The sequence below is a fragment of the Betta splendens genome, chromosome 2, assembly GCF_900634795.4.
Source record: "Betta splendens chromosome 2, fBetSpl5.4, whole genome shotgun sequence".
NCBI lineage: Eukaryota > Metazoa > Chordata > Actinopteri > Anabantiformes > Osphronemidae > Betta > Betta splendens.
The window spans coordinates 9,863,564-9,885,238 of record NC_040882.2 but is presented as its reverse complement, the minus strand read 5'-3'; the positions used below and the strand labels follow the sequence as shown (position 1 = coordinate 9,885,238).

The following is a 21,675-nucleotide window of genomic DNA, read 5'->3' as shown; positions in this document are numbered from 1 at the left end:
ATTAATAATTCCTTCTATCAGTGATGACATGTGTCTTTGTTGTACGGGTAAAAACCAGTCATTTGTACATGTTTAACACCATGTGTGCATGACAGGAGACACAAAATAAGGAACTTGAGATTTTGCTGAGTAATTGCTCTAAGTCATGCACACAAAGGGAGGTTGAATCCGACCCCTTGCTTACTTAACAAATGTAAGTTGTAATATGAGAAACTGCCTTTTTTTAAACTTCATTTTTAGCATAAACCTCAAGTGAAATTTGCTAAACTGACTGCTTGTTTTTTTTTACGTTAACATAAGTAGATGAGACCGGTGAGATGTTTATTCAACACTTTTAAAAGGCTACCAGAGTAATGTAATTGTATACTCGTAAATCCAATCATTGAGTTCCCACTTTTCTAATATATTCCAGATAAAGTGCTGAAATGAATTCACCTTGGACAGACAGCCAATCGTGTGAATGAAGACGTGGTGACAGCCAATACGGTGTTTGGGGGCGGGGCCTCTTGATACACTTCTTAATTTTTCTTTTTTTTCCGTCGCCCAGCTCGCGTGGATACAGGATACAGTACGTTACGCACCTAGAGGGCACGGACCTCCTCGGAACATGAGCGTGCTCCGAAGTTACGCCACTTGCGCCCGGAGCAGCCGTTTTTAAAGTTGGAAGGACACTCAGTGAGCGCGAGTCAACCATGGAGAAAGTCTGTAAAGATGCTAAGACCAACCCGGCAGCGACCGCGAGCCTCATCTCCAAGATATTTTTCTGGTAAGTTAGCCAAACGCGTCGTTATCGCTAGCTAACGTTAACGTTAGCGGTGGGAAACGCTGAATGGACTCGGTGTGAACGCCTGTTTAGTTCCGTTATATAGTAATTTGACAGGTGTTACCGTGACTTTTCACACTATTAACTATTACAAAAAACTTAAACCAAAAGCTAAAGGAAACCAGGGGTGCTGTCATACCACGTTAACGCGTTAATTCACAACGGGTTATTAAAAAAAGTTGCGTGTCTGTTATAAAACCCCCTTCTGTTTTAAAGTCGGGTCCACTGACGGCATTCCCGTGCTTCCTGCTTCGGCTACTTAGCACATGTGAAGTGATGGGGAAGTTCGACACGCGTGTCATCCCGTGGAGCACGGGACGCCCCTTCCGCCGCACTAACAGTCCAGTGCGTCCCGTCCGTCGAAGCGCGTTGTTCCGGTCCAGTCCACGGGTTCGTCGGATCATTAGCTACGTATTTTTTTAGACTCCATTCACGTCTGCAGTAGGAAGTGGAGCAGGAAACAGGAAATGAAATTTCGTATTGGAAACTGTCTGACCTAAGAATAAAAGTGACACGTGCATTTTCAAATTCTTGAATTGTGGTTTGATGTGAAATATTGTTGTATTATCTGTTTAAGTGTGTTTTAGTGAAATGACATACTGTGTTCTTTCTTTTGTTGCATTTTGTACAATGCTGCATTTTTTTGTTTTGTGGGGTTATTTTTCAAGCGTTTAATGTAATTACAGTTTTTTAGGTTAACAATAATATATGCCATGGTATAGGTCTCTTCCATAGGTGTCATGTTCTCAGTCTAAATGAATTAATTCAGATGTCTTTCCCCTGCTCACCAACCTTTTGGTGTCGGTGGATGGCGCCTGGCCTCGCAGAAGAGGCGTCTGTGATATGTAACCTATGTGTATGAAGCTGTGCCAGCCTATATTTGTTTATATGGTAACAAGGAATTAGCCTTGGAGGACGCAGACGCATACACATGGATGGCCGGTACCACCACTGCACTATGACAAGAAGGCTTGAGAGGGGACTGTGGATGTACAGACTACACAATGCTAGAAGAAGAAGAACCAAGATGTTTCTCCATTGCTACAGTACCAGTCTATGATGTACAGTACTAAGCCTGCTATGTAGATATGAATGGAACTCATGAACAATGATTACGTTTAATTTTTAAGACTTCACAAAATGATTACTGAACATAAATGCATAAAAAAACACAATGGATGTTTGGTGATAATCCATAAATTCTAGTAAGTATGTAGATGAACATACTCTGCCCTTCATAGCTCTCTTGTAACTACTAATATATTAGCCTTCACTCACCACTATCAGCGTACACACTGCAGTGTTTAATGTCATTTTATTTGATTTTCGTCATGGGAAATGTTTGAGTCCATTCTATTCTATATATATTTTAACACATTTTAAATCAATATTTGCCATAATGCAATGTTTGTGGTGTTTGTTTTCTACTTTTTTTCTGTTTTGTGACATACCATTGAGTGTATCTCTCCTTTTGTGTTTTTTTTAATTGTGTGCTCTTTTCGTGTTTTGTAAAATGTTGTTTCTATTAAAAAGGTTACAGCAACACTATATTACTTGTTTTCTCACATTAGGACATTCAGCAGGTGTTAATACAGTAGCTGTGTCTTGCGCTCTCAGCAAACATTATGAACTCTTATCAGCTTCTTTCTCTTCACTTGTGTCATTGTTTCTCTCTCAGGTGGCTCAATCCTTTGTTCAAAACTGGATACAAACGCAGGCTGGAGGAAGATGACATGTACGAAGTGCTTCAAGAAGACAAATCAGAGAATCTGGGACAGGACCTGAAGAGGTAGGAGACTTTGTGATGTATCGTTATGTAAAAAAGGAGAACAGGGAATTATCACTTGGTGCTGTTCTTGCTGTTCATGCTGTTCTTTGGGGGCAGCTAGTTCTGGAGTCCGATCATGGGTGCAAACAGGAGGAGAGGGGCTGGGGTGTCCATCCTCTACCTCCTCCCTCAGCGGTGACCAGTAATAGATGTAATTAATGTAGGCCCATAGTCTTAGTTTTAACTGGCTGGAACTTTTTTTAATATTCAAGTTATAATAACTTTAATAGTTAAAGGAATTATAATTTGTCTTTAAGATTAGAAATAACTGTTCTCAAAACCAAGGATGAGGGCAGAACCTGTTTTCTTGTGTGTGTGTATAAAGAAAATATGGTTTTAGCAGGCAGAGTTCAAGTTCTTTACTGTATACATTTTAGTAAACAAGACTTCAGTTTTATTAACTGACCTTTCCAATTCTGTTAATACTTCTTCAATTATTGTCTGACGATAGTCTCATCCTAAAAGAATGATCAAACATTAAACATTTCAAAATATCTTTGAGAGTGTTTGGAAACACTGGTTTGTGTATACAAAGAGAAACTATGACTACTATAAAAGTCCTTTAGCTTGGCAACATGGCGTGCGTTTCCTACCCGGCTCTGCAAACATCTGGTGTGCGGCTCTCCAAATTAAAACCTTGTGGTATTTGGAGTTCCAGCTGACGGTTATTTGTCTGTTGGAGCTCTTTTTTTAATGCAGTAAAGTAAGGAAGCAGAAAACAGGATCCGATGCAATCAGTGTAAAACTAATGCACTACTGGTCAGAAGTCTAGTCTAACGAATAGCTTCAAATGTTACAAGGATGAATATTCCAAACCTTGAAAGTCTCCGCTACCAATTCCTACAAGCATCCCAACTTAACTGGATTACTAACAACCGTCTCTGTCTGCACGAAAGTGGGATGAACTGGACACACGCATTTATGGAAACGTCTGCAACAGAGTTGGGATGAAGAATATTTGATTCCCAGTGTATAAAGATTGAAGTGTGTTTAGCTGTTTGGTTCATGAATTGATTCCATGGTTTGTTTTTTAACTTTAGTTGTTTTTGTTGTATGCCTTAATTTTAGTGTACAAAGATGCATTAAACTGCATGGTTTACTATAAAACACCAGTAAAATCTGAGTGTTCTAAAACTTTGGAACAATAGTGTACTTATATAACTTTATCCAATACGGTTTGTTGTTTGGGATTTTACTTGCTTGTAAAGAGTCTGTCAATTTAATCAATGGCTATATGGTATACAGTCAATACAAAGTGCAGCCAATTCAAAGGACCATTTAAGTTAGTGTTAGTTAGTGTTCAGACATAAACAGCACACGATCATAGCACATTGTTTCGTACTTGGTGTTCCAGAGGTGTTCCAGTCATGACAGTGCAGTGACATTAACAGCTATGACCTTTTCCAAGGATCAGTCAGTACAATCTATCCTATGAATGCTGCTGTCACTGTAGGGAAATACACGGTTTATAAGGGTTTAAGTAGGGTACAAAGTCTGGTTACTTGTAAAGACACTAAAGTATAACTGCTACAGTAAGAAGATAAGCCTTTTGTCTCCAAAGCTCACTTACTAGTTACGTAAAGACCAAATCTTCTAAGAATTACAGTAGCATTTTCAAGTAAAGAAATCAAAAGGATGAAAAGAATAGGCAGTACAGGCCTATTTTACCTGCAGTTACAGTGCAAATGCACTTTTCATTGTTTTGTTACGGTTTGTTGAAAAACTGTCTGTCTTGTCTTATTCTAGAAATGCAAAATTTCAAGATTACCTTTCTTCTTGTTGTTGTTCGTAGACTTTATCTTAGACAGAGTGTAAGTGACGGATCAAAATAGGGGTTGGTGAAAGGTTGAATATTAAACAGTTAATTTTATTTGAAGACAGACTGAAGACAGACTGATGACAGACTGATATTCATACCTTTCCAGCACTGTAAAGACAGCAATATAATTTTTTGGGTGTGGTTACATTTTACGTCAGCACTTTGTGGGATGTTTATTACTAACACCTGGAACTACCACAGGAAACTAAGGCCTGAGTCTTCTGTTGATAAGGATTCTCAGCACCAGTTGGGACTTGTTTCAGACCAGAATGATCAGAGTAATACTGTGTCACAAGTAATATTCTAAGTGAAAGGGAATTCCTTGTTAATTCTGCCATCTACTAGCGTCTGACTGACAAACAAGCCCTGACTCATCTGGATGTGAGCCTTGCATAAAATTGCAAAGTAACATACTTTACTCAATGTGACCTTCATCTTTCTTTGATAGATACTGGGATCATGAGGTCCATGTGGCCACAAAAGAAATGCGTACACCAGCTCTCAGCAAAGCCATTGTCAAGTGCTACTGGAAGCCATATGCAGTGCTGGGATTGTTTACCTTTATCGAGGTAAGTGTTGCACCTATGGATACGTACCGACCTGATTAAGAGAAAATGATCAGACCATGCGGTGATTCATTGCACTGTATATTAATATCAGACAGTTACACATGATCACTGCCACCTTTTAATGAGCTGTGATGCTAATCCTCTTATGTCTTTTCCTGCACACCAGGAAGGCATTAAAGTGCTGCAGCCTGTCATTTTGGGTAAGGTGATTCAGTACTTTGAGAATTATGACCCTAATAACATGACGGCCTTATACGAGACCATCGGCTATGCCTGTGCCTTGTCTATCCTCACCATCGGACTGGCGCTGCTCCATCACCTCTACTTCTACCACGTCCAGAGAGTGGGCATGAAGATCAGGGTGGCAATGTGTCACATGATTTACAAGAAGGTCAGTAGGAAGGAAATTGATAAGAACGAGATAGCTCAACCCAATGAAATAGCAAATGTTTTGCATGTTGTTTTTTTTTTTTTTTTTTTTTTTTTTTACAGGCTCTGTGTCTTAGTAGTTTAGCCATGGGAAAGACCACCACAGGCCAGATTGTCAACCTCCTCTCGAATGACGTTAACAAGTTTGATGATGTATGTATAATTCACATACATAATTTTAAACTTATTTTTATATGCCTCTTTTACACGTGCACTCTTGACTATGTCTATAGACAACATGTAGGTATTGAGCTGAGTTGTAAATTTTCACATGCAGCGCTCAAACACATGATCCTTTAGACTGTGTTCTCACTTCACAACTTGTTTAATTGTGGTGCATTACAATTATTGGTGGAAATATAACAAAAGTTACTTTTCCTTCATATGCCGTGTGCACAGTGTAATAATGGCACTTTAAAAACCAACTAACCTGCTGTGGCAGGTGCTACAGAAAACTCCACCCATCAACTTTCTCAAACTTGAGCTTGTGGGAGCAGGTCTATGTTGTACTTCACCTAGTTAATGTTCAGAATCCCAGTGCATGTGTTAAAAGGACCTGTGTGTAATTGACACACAATCTACTTGAAATACAAGCCCTGCTTTTTGCATATTATAAAGAATTGACCGTGCAGAATAATAAATCATCGTTAAGCAATGCAGGCTTGCTTAGATGATATTATTGTCCATCGCTTTTGCCTCTCCCATATTATATAGGTTTAGTGGGAGTTCAACAGGGGCAGGGTAGGGAATTTTAGAAACAACCTCAAACAATATCCAACAGCATCAATGTGCCTATTTCCATTGAAATAAACCACCACAAATATTTTACCACATTTGAAAATAATATTTTAATCTTATATGATTCTAAACTAATCAAATGCACCATTGTCACCAGGTTTTCAGGTATTTGGCTCATAATTTTCAACTTGTTATGCACTAATTAGTTGATGGCCTGTTGCAATTAGTGCAAAGTTGTAGCAAGACTTTTTACCTTCAGCCTCTCCATCAGTTCTGGTGACTTTGGTTTATTTTGTATATTTTCTTCCACTTCTTACTCTGCACCTATACTAATTACCACAGCATCAAATCAAGATAAAAAGCTACTGCTCTGATCACATCTGAATGTATGGGTTCTCAACTATTGTAGGCAAAACTTGAAGTTAAAATAAACACTGAAGTTACCGTTATTCAGTTGGACGTTTCCTCTAATCCAATGTGTTTTAGGTGGTTTCTTCAGTTTTATAATTAGGTCACTGAGCATTACCCATGATGCACCACTGTGCATATCCTACCACCCGGATGAGTCACAAGACTTTACGGGTACATCTGGTGAGATTTAACAGGAGCAAGTAATGTGATGGGCTGAACTCCAGGAATGCGTTTGAATTATCTTTGCATGTTGTGAAATAAATTTTAGCATGATTTTACAGTAGATAGCAGCGAGGTGTGTGCTGTACCACATCAGCACTGCCCTGACTGCATTCACTCCTGAAAATAGCTGCCAGCACTGTTCATTGCGTGCTGTTCAGGCTCAATTATCCTCTGAGCCTTCGTGTTACCAAACCCTGTTTTTCCCTGTTGGTGTGTTGGGTTTCATTTTAATGAGCGGGTTAGAGCCTGCTGTGAAAACTCAAAGGTCATAAGTGTTTTTTGTGCTCTGGCAGTAGGCTGTTAATTACTCCACTCCATGTTGCTCTGGGTTGAAGCCTATCTGAGTTTCTGTTGAAAGATGAACAGCCTTTAAGGCATCGATCACTGTTGACTTAAATTTGTTTCCACCCAAATTTCATGAGAAACACACTGTATTACAGTTGTTGCACATTATTCATTTAACTTGTTCTTTTAAATAGGTGACTATCTTCCTGCATTTCCTGTGGGTGGGACCCCTCCAAGCTGCAGCAGTCGTGGGGCTGCTTTGGGCTGAGATTGGTCCATCGTGCCTGGCAGGCATGGTGGTGCTCATGTTCTTGTTGCCCCTGCAAACCATGTTTGGAAGGCTTTTCTCCACGTTTAGGTAAGGTGTTCAGAAAATACCAAAAGACCTATTTTGCCTGCATGTTTTGGTTGTTGATGCTACAAACAATCAATTCAATCTCCAGTCAGTTGACAAACTAAGGTTAAGACTTTACAGAACACAAACATACATAGAAATATAGAATTATTTAGAAACATTTAAAATCCCACTTGAGCATTGATCCATTTCTCGCAATTAAGAGCATTTCCCTTTCAACTGAAACCACTTAAATGGCATAAAATGGAGTTGTAGCCTAACTAGAAATGTCTTTACAGTATAAAGTCATGTAAAGCTGAATTGGAGATGTTAAGATAGTTGTTGTGTTAAACTAATTTCCATCAAACGTTTCCCTATAGGAGTAAGACAGCTGCTTTGACTGACAGCAGAATCCGCACAATGAATGAGGTGGTATCTGGGATTAGGATCATTAAGATGTATGCTTGGGAGAAACCATTTGCTGCACTGGTCTCTGACGTTAGAAGGTAAAACCCTAAACAAGTTATTTTCTGTCTTCGTGATTTTTGATCTTTTTATCGCAAATGTCACAGCATGACGCCACAGTCCCCGTTTGTGCTGGTTGAAGTTGGGAATAGTTGTTTATTTGATCTTTGACAAAAAAAACTACACAACAAACTGTTAGATTGTATTAATCACAGATCACTACATGTGCAGGTTCACCCTGAGCTTTAGTCAGACAGTTATAAACACATTTAATGGCTGAGATTTATCATGCACTAGATTGTCTCACTAGAATGATACGCATAAACATTTATTGCATACAGCACGTGATGATGTGGACTTTATTTACTGGTCTGATTTTGGACAAAATCTTGTCTCTTCTTTTAGTTTAGTCCAACCCAATGATTTAAACTATTTTTTGTTAGATGTTTTTTTACAATTCCACTGAGAAAATCTTAGACAAACTCTGACTTTCGCCTGCCAGTGAAGGTTGTCTCATAAACAGAAACAAATTTAAATGAATTAGAATAACAGAAGTGATTTTCTGACCTGTCTCAGCAAGGAGATCTCCAAGATCATGAAGAGCTCTTATCTACGAGGGCTCAACATGGCGTCCTTCTTCTGCGCCAGCAAGATCATCGTCTTTATCACCTTCACCATCTACGTTCTTCTGGGAAACACCATCTCAGCCAGCCGCGTGTTTGTGACTGTGTCGCTGTACTCATCTGTGCGACTCACTGTCACGCTGTTCTTCCCAAGTGCCATTGAGAAGCTGTTTGAAAGCCGCGTCAGCATCCACAGGATTCAGGTACTATACTCTATAGTGTGCTCATTGAATTGGCAGGAAAAAGCCATTAGAGCAAGTTGTGACTCAAAAGAAATGCTGTAGAAAAAATTACAGGTTTGATTTCAGGGAAACAATAGTAATGAAATACGTATTTATTTTGTGTGTGAAGCTTTTGCGTTGGTGTCAGTGGCACAATAATCTTCCTGTCAGGCTCAGTAAAGTCACCTTCTCCTTGTTTCCCCCATAAAAACTAAGCAGGCTTGCAAATTATTAATTGTGTCTCTTAACCTGCTATAATGAAACAACTTATGAAAATAGACCTGATCCCTTACAATATGTGAGCATGTGACTTGAACCGGGTGGATAGATAGTGTCTATTGTTACAGTACATCACTGAGTGTTCCTAAGTAAATCCACTGAGAGGTCACCAGGGTCATGTCTTACAGCTTTTTTTTCCTTGATTGTGAAGGAGTTTTTGTTGCTGGACGAGGTCAAAAAAAGCGCTTCTGCACTGCCTCAGGAGGAGAAGGACACATTTTCTGTAACGATTCAGGACCTGGTTTGCTACTGGGACAAGGTCAGAAACTCATTGATACTTGTTCACACATTCAAAAGTATCCTTGTAAAAACTTACAATCCAACAGTATTGCAGTACTACAGATTGTTTTTGAATGACCGTTCCGTGTCATTAATAAACGTTATCATGTATGAATGTGTCTTTTTAAACAATTATGTGATAATACAGTGCAAATACTTCAAATAAAGCTATTATTATTATTATTATTATTATTATTATTATTATTATTATTATTATTATTATTATTATTATTATTATTATTATTATAAAAAACTGAAAGAACATGCTATCTCAGTTAACTGTCTGAGTTTTGGTTGCCAGCATATCTGTAATAGAGATCATAACAGCACCCCTAAGGAACCCAGCACCAGAGCCTAGAAGTTGTTGTCTGGGACAGCCCTACTACCTGTCAGATGTTTTATTTGCTCAATGATTATGCTGTTGGTGCAATGTCTTATAATACAGCACAAGTCAAACAACATGCGCCAACATGTTTTTTACTCCCTGCAGAGTCTAGATGCTCCATCCCTGCAAAATGTCTCATTCACACTGAACTCAAATCAGTTGTTGGCCATAATTGGACCAGTGGGAGCTGGAAAGGTCAGTTCATTGTTTGAGCGACTTTACAGGGGACGATTGATACTGCAGGTCCAATTTGTCTGTTTTTCTACCTTTTGCAATCACGTTTCATCTCACATTTGTTTGTCTCTGCGTGTCCATCCAGTCCTCCCTGTTGAGCTCCATCCTGGGAGAGCTGCCCAACGAGAAGGGAGTGCTGAAGGTGAAAGGCCAGCTAACCTACGCTGCCCAGCAGCCATGGGTTTACCCCGGGACCATCCGCAGTAACATCCTTTTTGGAAAAGAGCTCAACCCACAGATGTACGAGAAGGTCATAAGAGCCTGCGCTCTAAAGAGGGTGAGAGCAGACAGACCACAGAATTAGTGAAAATCTTTTCACTGTAGATTTACCAGATATGTTTGACCATTTTAGAAACTTTGTTGGACAACATGTGTCAAAGTAAAAAGAAAAAACAATGAAAGCAAATATTATTATAGTAACAATAACACAAACAAAGAACTTTAACATTCTTAAAAAAATGTCAACACATACAGTGTACATAAATGTAGATGCAGAACTATTGCACAGTTGTGTAGTGTATTTTTAGAGTGTTCTCCTGTAGTCTCATAATTTAATAGGACAGTAACAGGTTACCTAAGATCCTCGAGAATTCTGTCTTCCCAGAAACCAGCAGGACCATATTTGACCTGATCCTCATTTTGCTATAAGGACTTTAGATTAAGGACTGTATTGTTATACTAAGGCTTTGAAGACCAACCTGCTTGTTAGTTAATGATAATAATAGAGAGATGTACAGTAAGTTGAATGAATTGTGGTTTTAAACAAACTAACAGTATTGAGGCAATGCTATCATCATTGTGTTTATTTGGAAAGACTTTGTTTGGTACAAAATGTATTTGAGTGTGGTTAAAAAACGGTTAAATTTTTATATTTAAGTAAAAATCCCTTCCATTGATAGCTGATGATTGATGTGTAAATGCAGGTTGTTAATACTGTGGGACTGTTTTTCCCCATGTTTGCCCAAGTGTTGAGTGCCAAACCCACTCATCCTACTCTGAAACAGGTCCTTCTCTTCCTCCCTCTGCTGTCTGCGTTGGTCTGTGAATTTACGATAATGCAGAATACTAACAGAGGAAATATGCGCAAGCACATAATGTTTATTTCCATAATATAACTGCTCCAGGTCATAACATGATTATGACCTGGAAAACTAATCTTGGGTTTGTTTCTATGCTAAGAAAGGTAGCACGTAGGCAGTAAGCGTGCTCTATTCTTCTATATTCGTGTGAAGGCCTTTGTAATTAATATATGAAAACAAGCTGACTAGTTGCTGCTCATTCAGTCATTTACTGACAAAAGGAGCCTCAGCCAGCAACAAGTCTTTGCCCATAGGCAAAAACATAATGTTGCTGACTGGCTGGTTGCCAGGTTTAAACAGTGACACACAAGAGTGGAATCTGACTGTAATTATGTCTGAATGGCTGCCTCGTTCATTCCTGGAGTTCCTTGAGTTTCCTGTTTGGACCTGGTTTAAGTCACATATCATTTGCCCCATCAAGTCCTGCGACTGTGTCCTGTGTTATTGCACAATTTGAACTGAACTGACCCTGACCCTTTATCACCTTTTGATAAGGCCGAGCTTGAAAACGCCACCTGACACACACGTTCCCTGTCATTCGAGTTATCTATACACCATAAACCACATCTGTCTTTTTATTCGGGTGATAATGTGCTTGGGCAAAATGCTGACTCAGTGTAAATCATTACATGAGACCACACACTAACACTTAAGGTGTTTTGCTGGTTCAATAAATGCAAATGTTTTCTGACTGTTAGAAATTGGATGACAGGAGAGAGGAAAAAGGTTGGTTTCATTCAAAAACAAGATGATGGTGAAAAAGCTTAATTCACAAAATTATTATAAATGAACAATTAGTAAATTCTTCAATTCAGTATTTTCTTTAAAACGTCAGAAATTGGCAAAAACTTGCAATTAAAGTACTGTCTGTTTGTGCAGGACTTGGAGCTGCTGCCTGATGGAGACCTGACACTGATTGGAGACAGAGGAGCCACTCTCAGTGGGGGACAGAAAGCTCGAGTCAACCTAGCGAGGTACAAGTTTATATTAGATGTCACTTTTTTAAAGAGAACAGTGAGTTTTAATGGAGAAGTTAATTGGATGAGTGCTTGTTTTATTACGTCGGTATTAAAGGAGGATGCCATTAATGATAATTATTAGGGAAATTGAGGGTCTCCATGAATCACACTTGTTGTGGGTCTACAGGCTGAATTTGTACATCAGGGTTCGCAACAGACTTTGGCATGTTTTCACACACATAACAGCCACTTTCAGTAACGTTATGAGTGCTCTGTTTTGCTTCATGTAACGATACCACAAATTAGCGTGATACTGGTCAGGAGGTCTCTCCTCATCCTCCATGAGGTCAGGGAGTGGCTTAGCATCAATCAACAGTACAAGGGCTGTTAGTCAAACTCCCATGGCTGGACAGTGTCCCCTCATAGTATCTCCTTATAAGAATGTCCCCTAAGTGAGAGAAGGTACCGCTGGTTTCTTCACTGCGGTTGAGACGACCTGTGCTCTAAATGCTGCTGACCCCCTTTGTAGGCGACTTTTCCCCTCCCTCGGTTGGGTTTTTTTTCTCACGGACAATACTACTCGGTTGCCTGCACCTGTTGTCTTTTGCAGTGTGTGTTGTGTATCCACTTAGAGATGCCTTCGACTTTGCAGGCTGTAGGTGTTAACAGTGTCACTCTGGTGAGGTCCAGTTCTTGCGATTTAGAACTCTGATGAACACCCAGTCACCAGCCTGCAGTGGTCCCTCCTGTGGACAAGGCACAGCTTTTTTAGAAAAACATTTTTTGTGATGTTTTAACACCTTTGACATATGGAAGGCATAGTATGTATGAGCAGTGCATTTGCATCAGTGCATCAAATGGCTATTTTTGCTGGTAGTTGCACTGCTTTTAACAAATTTCTTTCCCGTTAATGTCATCATGCCTGTATTTTCTTATTGACTGGCAAATATATGAATAGTTCATTGTGCATATGTGCTGTCAGTATAGATGCTAACTATGTAACCTGTCATGAGTTTACATTCCTTAGTCAGTGCAATTACTTCTGCTGCTTTACTGTAGTGTCAGGGTAGCGGTTCTGCTTTCAAGGTTTCACTATCAGTCACAACCACTCAGCCACTGCCAATGAGGGCAGTGTCCCTCATTGGACTGGCAGTTTAGAGACCAGTGTTCCTCTCTACCACACACTTGCTGATTGTTGATTCGTGGGCACAGTCTGGGCTGTTCAATTCAGAGCTATTCTCTTCCAGCCGTCATTGAGCTGTATTCACACTTTTGTTGTGGTTGCCAACCATAAACTCTGTTAACAATCTCATCTGCAGGTTTTCCTTTTTGCCAAATGTGGTTAGGGTAATTTGTGGGTAATCATGCATAAGCAGCAGTCTTTCACATAAGTACAGTTTTACTTGAGGTTCTTCCTCATCACCACTCACTTTAAAGTATTACAGTAATAAGGAATTAGAATAGAATAGAATAGAATAGAATAGAATAGAATAGAATAGAATAGAATAATATTTGTACACCACTCCCACAGTGTTCCATCTAATTAATCAGTTAATTAATGAGTTTGTTCCTTCCTATATTTTAATTGGTGCATCAATTCTATTACTGTTGTTCTCTTATAGGTTCTTTTTTTATATTAACATAAAACAATTATTAAATTATTTCTATTATATATTTTCTATTATATTTCTATCATTCCACCTTGTGCATATACCATGAATTCTTAACTGGTCCCTCGAATTCTATTCCCCATCTCTTTCTTTAAACAGTTACAGTTTTCACAGTTATTTTTACCATCAAATCTTTTACACAATTCTACTTTTTTAACTTTCCATTAATTTCGAATTTCTTTTTCCACTGTGTTATATATTATATATATTATTATAGATCTTTTAGACATGGCGCTATCTAAGAAGTTAAAAATCAACAACAAACAATGACACTCATTTATATAGTCTGATTTACTTCAACTGATCACAGAGTTTATGTTAACACAGTCAGGTTTCCACTCTGCCGCTGCTTCAATCAGCCAAACTATCTATAATCTATTTTACGAGGAACCGGTCCTCTTATACCACGTGACCTGGTCACAGAACTTTTCTGAAGACCCAGACTTCTTTTACCTCGTGAGCCACTCACGGAATTGAAGATACCTTAGGATTTACTCTTTTCATACTGGCCTAATCTGTGTCCTGGCTCTGGTCCAGGATCCCATTATCTCGCCTCGTCGGACCACCAGCCGACGTCTGACCTGGCCAGGAATTTCTGCAGCTTCCAAACAGGGCTGTGCACAGACTTCAGTCGCCGACTCGATGTCCCGGCAAAGCGAGGATCTTGGGATCCCAGACGAGCCCCCAATTATGTTAGGGAAATTGTTAGTTCCCTAACAAATCAATTGAGACCTTCTTTAGGACTTTACTTGCAAGTAGTGAGCAGTTTACAGCAAAGGCAACTTCCTCTCACTGAAGAGAAGACAATGATTCAGCTCATAATATGTATTCCCTTCTGGGAGGTGCATAGTCACACAGTACATGTGAAATAATTTCTGCACAAAGCAAGCATTGGGCTCATCAGATAAGGATGCTACACACCGATTATTTAAGAGCAGAAGGGAGAAAACTCCAAGGCCATAGCACAGCTAAGGAGGTTACAGCAAAAGTGGTTTCAATGATTAAATGCAGTATTTTTCCAAAAATAATATGCATGTAATCAGACAAATTCATGGTAAATACATCCTCAGTTTGTCACCACAGAATTGCAGATATCAGTTGCATTCAACTGCTAGTGTCTTTACAAAATTTAATGAAATGTTCTCAAGATAATGATGGACATATAACAATGAACTATAGATCTCACTTCAGATGCATGGCACAGCTGCTATATGCTGCCATGTGCTGACAATGGTGTGTGGTTTCAGAGCCGTATATCAGGATGCTGACATCTACCTCCTGGACGATCCTTTAAGCGCCGTGGATGCTGAGGTTGGGAGACACCTCTTTGAACAGTGAGTGACTTTAGGGGAAAAGTCTTCATACACAATACCTTGGCAAGGATCTAACTATTCAATAGTACAATGACACAAAATACAAAAATTTTGCAATATTTGTATTTTTTTAATTATTTTCTCTCAGTATATATTTAAAATTGTATGAATCAAAGTTGAGGGAAACTGTCAACAAAAAGGCAAGTTCTTACTGGAACAATGAGTTCGGCTTTTACTTTTACACAGTGATTTGTAGTAGTGGACAGTAACATCTAGGTTTAAATGCAGTATGACTGAATAACTGCCATTAGATTATGATTTCCATTAGGACAGGTTCTTGGAAAAAGAGAAGCAGAACCTTTCTGTACATAGTGTACAGTAACCTTCTCAGTTTACACTGAGATGAATATCGACCGGCATCCATTAGTTGGTGCTGTTGATGTACCGTACAGTAGTTGTGTTTGGACAATGTTGCAACAATATACATCTTGAGCAAAGACAAAGATCAAAAACCAAACCAGGAAGAGGTGCGGTGCTGCTTCTGTCAGGCAGACAATGAAGTTCACCCCCCACTCTTCCTGTTTCCTATTATCCCAAAGTTCCACCATTACATAACAACTGTAAAAGGCAATAGGAAAGCACACACACACATGCACAGAGACATTCATTTATAAATGTGTTTGTCCATGATTTAAATTACATGGCGCTTAACCTTATTATTAGATGCTCCTTCAAATTACTGTGTGTGAAGCCTTTACTAGACCATAAAGGTGAACCTTGGTATCAGCTGTCAAGATGTTAGCAGCAGGTCCTCCTGGAGTTGGACTAGTTTGTCCATCATATCCCACTGATGCTCAATTGGACTGAGAGCTGGTGAATTTGGTGCCAAGTCAATATCTCAAAGTCAGTCCCAAGTTTCCTAGCAGAAAAACGGCCAAATCATCACCCTGCCTTGGCTGACATCCTGGTGCCATGTGTTTCTCAGCTAAGCGGCCAGCCATCCATTTGCTGCCTAACAGATCCAACCACTAAGAAGAGCCACGAATAAGCGATGATCAGCAGTATTTATTTGTCAGTGCTCAAAATGCTAGGCCTGATTAGTGTGAAACAACAGGGCTTCCTGTTTTCCAGAACTGTCTACTGTACAAAACAAAACAGAGAACATGACGGTAATTACCACAGCCGAATCTGTATCCAATAATTATCTGCTAAACGTCCACTTCTGCAAATTGCTTAAAACAATATACTGTATGTGTTCTGTAAAAATGTTGAAAGACTTTTCTGGAAGAGTTTGTTCTTAAACTGGAATCATCCCGGACTTTCTTTGTTTTAATATTTCAGGTGTATCTGTGGCCTATTGAAGAACAAGCCTCGTATCCTGGTCACCCACCAGCTGCAGTATCTGAAGGCAGCAGACCAGATACTGGTCCTCAAGGAGGTTGGTAGCTCTTACTGTTAAATAATCTATGGCTGTTTAATAGTCCCTCAACACACGCATATAGGCAGGTGTTTAGTATTGTACGTTTGTGTGTTTCAGGGTCACATGGTGGCAAAGGGGACATATGCAGAGCTGCAGCGGTCTGGGGTGGACTTCACCTCCCTGCTGAAAAAGGAAGAGGAGGAGGAGCAACAGCAGCCTTCACAGGACATCAGTGGCAGAACCAGGACTTTATCCCAGAATTCAGTGCTTTCTCAGGCGTCCTCTGTGAACTCAGCCAAAGATGGAGACCAGTTACCGGTCAGTACATCACGATAGAATTGAGACGAGTGCTCTTTGCTCAGAACAAATTGGAATGGCTCAAAATTCTTGACCTGTTGGTTTGTAGTTCCTTTTGCAGTTTGTCCTAATGAGATAAAACTTTACACCAAAATATATGCAAGTCATAAATAGTCCTGTCACCATCCTTCAAGTATCAACGTGTCTGATGATGCCTGCATATGTTTCTGCCGCAGGCAGAGCCGATGCTGGCGGTGGCAGAGGAGAGTCGAGCTCAGGGAAACATTGGAATGGGTCTGTACGTCAAGTACTTGAGAGCTGGAGCCAGCGTTGTGGCCCTAGTTCTCGTCATGTTCATCAACCTACTGGCTCAGGTACAAGAATCCAAGCATGAGGAATGGGAAAACTTGGTGGAACTGGACTTCATAACTTTTTTTATTTGAATTAATTTAGTTCAATGGTTTCTCTCTTGTAGTTAGCTTACATCATGCAGGACTGGTGGCTGGCATTTTGGTAAATATCAAAAACACCTTAAGGAAAGAAAATACTATACTGTACATTAATTATTAAGTAAAGGTTTTCTAATTTGTCGTCTTCATCTTTATTGTTTTAATATTCTGACTGATCAGGGCCGATGAGCAAGAGAAGCTCAATATAAACGGCACCATCGTCCAGAACGAACAGAACGTCACCAAAGAGCTGGATTTGGATTTCTACCTGGGAATTTATGGAGGTGATGTGGACATGTCAGCGTTTCCTGTGGAGGTTCTCTGTGCTATTTTAGAGGCGAATAGGAACCCAATCATTTACCACTGTCTTCTACAGGTCTGACAGCGGCCACCATCGTTTTTGGCTTTCTCCGGAATCTCGTGCTGTTCAACGTGCTGGTGAGGTGTGCACAGTGCCTGCACAACCGCATGTTCAGCGCCATACTCAGGACACCGGTGCGCTTCTTTGACATAAACCCAATTGGTGAGAAAATATAAGACATCATTGCATAGAACCAGCATGATTTTACTGTAGAAAATATTAATGCTATGAAATTAATTTATTTTCTGTTTCGCCATCAGGACGAGTTTTGAACAGGTTTTCCAAGGACATCGGTCAGCTGGATTCCAACATGCCCTGGACCTTTGTGGACTTTATTCAGGTGAGTCACGTTTTTATATAAATTTAGGGTTGCAACTTATCAAGTTGGGGCTGGCGTGATTATCATTTAGTTTGATAACGACTACTGTAGTACCATGAAACATAAATGATAAACAAGCTCAGCTTTGCATAACTTGCAGGCTACGGTCTTCTTTGTTGAGTTAAACATAAAATGCTTGTCTTACAGCTGTGCTGTTTCTTGTGCAAGCAGTTGTTCTTACAGATTCTCGGGGTGATTGCTGTGGCAGCCTCGGTGATTCCCTGGATCCTCATCCCTGTGGTGCCCCTCCTTATTTTCTTCTTCTACCTCCGCCGCTACTTCCTGCAGACGTCCAGAGACATCAAACGCCTCGAGTCCACCAGTGAGCTTTCCCCAGTGCATCACGTAGCAAAAGCCTTCTGAAAATATTGTCTGTGAATGTTGGCTTTGACATTGTTTTGTTTTGCTGCAGCGAGGAGTCCCGTCTTCTCCCACCTTTCCTCATCTCTTCAGGGACTGTGGACAATACGAGCCTTTGGAGCTGAGGAGAGGTTCCAGAAGGTTTTTGACGCACATCAGGACCTTCACTCAGGTCTGTCTCACCACGCATCATTGACATTCACTATTGATGGTTTTGCTGTGTTACTCCACCATCACTAACTGTGTGTCATTCTGAACAGAGGCTTGGTTCCTGTTCCTGACCACCTCTCGCTGGTTCGCTGTCCGTCTGGATGGCATCTGCTCCATCTTTGTTACCATCACCACATTTTGCTGCCTGTTGGTTAGAGAACGTAAGAAATATTTTAATCTTTGGTATTGAATTCTTTTCTTATTACATGTCTTTTTTTTTTCTCCGTCACTATTTTAGTGATGTTACAACCAGATGGTTGTAGCAGAAGGATTATGTGAAATTTCTAAAAGGGACCGACTAAACTCGGCCATTAAGTTTGAGTTTTTTGTTCCTCTTAGAGCTGGATGCTGGCTCTGTTGGTCTGGCTCTGACCTATTCCGTTACACTGATGGGGATGTTCCAGTGGGGCATCAGACAGAGCGCAGAGGTGGAGAACATGGTAAGTTGCATGTGGTGCATCACAAGATGTGTTCCACCCTAATAGAAATACTGCATTGCTTTTCAAATATACCTTTATCCTGATACATGTTTATATTGGAGCTGTGAGTGTGTAATCAACAGTGTGTTTCTCCTGTTCTCAGATGACATCAGTGGAGAGAGTGGTGGAGTACACGGAGCTGGAGAGTGAAGCTCCCTGGGAAACCCAGAAGCGCCCTCCTCCTGACTGGCCCAACAAGGGTCTGGTGAACTTTGACAAGGTCAGCTTCTCCTACAGCTCTGATGGACCGCTGGTGCTGCAGGAACTGAAGGCAATGTTCAGACCCAAGGAGAAGGTCAGACACTGTTTGTTTTCCCAGCAACAAATCCTGTTAGTTCAGTGCGATGTTGAATTCAGCTGATGTACTAAAAAAGGTTTCTGTCTGCTGCGTGTCAGGTTGGTATTGTGGGCAGAACAGGTGCTGGGAAAAGCTCCTTGGTGTCAGCTTTGTTTCGACTGGCAGAACCTCAGGGAAAGATCTACATCGATGGTGTGTTGACATCAGAGATCGGCCTCCACGACCTGCGTCAGAAGATGTCCATCATTCCTCAAGTAAGCAGAATCTGAGTTTGGGTGATAATTTGCATACGTACCTGTAATGTCTGTGTGCAGCTGCATTGTCATTTCCCAAAGGTTCACTTTAAGTTGATGATTGAGTCTTTATACAACATGGGTAATTATAATCAGTTGCTTTTGGCCTCTTTGTCTTCATCATTGTTTTTTACTGTTTTTTTACATGTGCTGTGTGTTTACTGTACGTTTTTTTTAGCACAGCAGCCCCTGATTTGTTTTCGTTTTAAAGGATCCGGTGCTGTTCACTGGTTCCATGAGGAAGAACTTGGACCCCTTTAACCAGCACACAGATGAGGAACTGTGGAACTCGCTGCAAGAGGTACAGTGGGATTTCTAGGTGTTCTGCTGGGTATATATGAAACTATGACATTTTTAAAATATGACATGTTGTCTGCAGGTGCAGCTAAAGTCTGTGGTGGAGGAACTTCCTGCCAAGTTGGAGACAGTTTTGGCCGAGTCTGGCTCAAACTTCAGTGTTGGCCAGAGACAGCTGGTCTGTTTGGCCAGAGCCATCTTGAGGAAGAACCGCATCCTCATCATTGATGAGGCCACAGCCAACGTTGACCCCAGGTACTGGTGACACAGCAGCTGTAGTTGCACCTAATGTGTTGGTAGCAGCCGTTCATCATGCGTACTCCATGTTACTTTGTATGTAATGTGGTGATAGCACACAGTGTAGTCTCCGCAGCATCCCCTGCACCTAAATAAACTGTAGATAGTTTTAAGTCCATGTGCTGTGTTTGCAGGACTGATGAGCTGATCCAGAAAACCATACGGGACAAGTTCAGGGAGTGCACCGTGCTCACCATCGCTCATCGTCTCAACACCATCATAGACAGCGACAGGATTCTGGTGAGTGTGTTGTGTAGTTGAAGTAAATGGTTGGGGTTAGGGCTTGTGTAAGTAAGTGTCTGTAAATAAAGCCATAAAAAGAAGTAATTAATTTCATAACCACTACTGCGCTTTCGGATCCCCAGGTTCTCGATGCAGGGAAGATCCACGCCTATGATGAACCTTACGTCCTGCTTCAAGATCCAGGTGGAATCTTTTTCAAAATGGTGCAGCAAACAGGAAAACAGGAGGCGGCTGCTCTACTGCAGATGGCTAAACAGGTAAGTCACACTCCCAATACTTTGTGCACATATTTACTGTAAAAGGTCACTTCTCTTTTGACTTTTACCAACATTAACCTTTGACAACTACGTCTTTCCAGGCGTACGGTAGCAGAACCCGTCCTGACTTATCAAACGGACACGCAGAAACAGCACAAGGGAACTTGGTGATCTTTGAAACAGCTCTGTGAGGACTGGACTTCCTGCCTGAGCTGATGGAAAACAGAGTGAGCTCATCTGCGTCTGCTGGTGAGGAATGGAGGGCGGACGGGACCTGCACAGGAGCTCTGGTTCAGAACAGCTCACACGTTCTACGCACATTACATTCCCTTCTGCTGCACAGAAACTGACAGCGGACACTATTTATTTTATTTGTCCTATTTATGGGGTGTACGGCTGCTTCTTAGTTCACTGTTGCCTTGGAGAGGCTAGATGCCTTAATACAGGTTCCCAACACTTTGTTTGTATCACAGTTAGACTTTGATCTACCCACACAGCCTTATGTTTATTGCTTAGTCACCTTAGTGCACGTTTTAAGATCACACTAAAGTGTTCAACACTCGAAGTGGAAGGTTGCAGCACGAGCACAGCTGCTACAGCTCAGGTGGAGAGGCCTTTTTTTTCATGATGAAAATTTTGTTTTAAATGTGTCACAATTTTTGCATGACGTAATAAATGCACCAAAATGGCCGCACAGAACCATAGCTCCTCATGTGTTTGGTTTAAACTATGGTTTCTGTTAAATGTTTACACAGTTGGTGTTCAACAGGAAAAATACTTTTAGGACACAATCGCTCACAGTGGAGTCAAGACTGAATGAAACTTTGTGCCCACAGAATGTACAAGCAGCATCTCTTTACACAACTGGAGGTTTCCTCCCTGGTGTCAGAGCCTCCTTTTACTGCTTTTAACTACTTGAGTGTTGACGATGCTACAGGTTTGTACTTTTCTTAAATAAAATTTGACTAAGAAACAAATGCTGGCAAAAGTGCTGCGTTCCTATTGGGTCGGTGTGGTCTCATCAGGAGGGTGATCCAGATGAGCAGCTTTCTGTGGGAGGGTCCAGTGCA

General features: G+C 40.6%; 1 protein-coding gene across 2 annotated transcripts; it reads left to right on the top strand.

The window, feature by feature from the left end:
* Window positions 1–310: 310 nt before the first annotated feature.
* On the top strand, window positions 311–21,582 carry abcc4 (ATP-binding cassette, sub-family C (CFTR/MRP), member 4). Of its 2 annotated transcripts, XM_029137070.3 has the most exons (32): window positions 735–766; window positions 2,502–2,612; window positions 4,919–5,039; window positions 5,206–5,239; window positions 5,380–5,430; window positions 5,532–5,621; window positions 7,319–7,482; window positions 7,839–7,964; window positions 8,500–8,749; window positions 9,198–9,305; window positions 9,816–9,905; window positions 10,030–10,221; window positions 11,903–11,997; window positions 14,900–14,986; window positions 16,307–16,403; window positions 16,503–16,703; window positions 16,919–17,056; window positions 17,158–17,195; window positions 17,312–17,415; window positions 17,508–17,654; window positions 17,753–17,832; window positions 18,043–18,193; window positions 18,284–18,403; window positions 18,492–18,602; window positions 18,781–18,881; window positions 19,024–19,215; window positions 19,317–19,472; window positions 19,723–19,812; window positions 19,891–20,063; window positions 20,240–20,345; window positions 20,471–20,605; window positions 20,707–21,582. In XM_029137070.3, exons 3-32 carry the CDS (start codon window positions 4,930–4,932, stop codon window positions 20,794–20,796), a joined length of 3,627 nt encoding a protein of 1,208 aa, XP_028992903.1. In that variant the 5' UTR covers window positions 735–766; window positions 2,502–2,612; window positions 4,919–4,929; the 3' UTR covers window positions 20,797–21,582. The 2 variants fall into 2 exon arrangements, with proteins under 2 accessions (XP_028992894.1, XP_028992903.1); XM_029137061.3 differs by having other exon boundaries at window positions 311–766; window positions 5,206–5,430.
* Window positions 21,583–21,675: the final 93 nt, after the last annotated feature.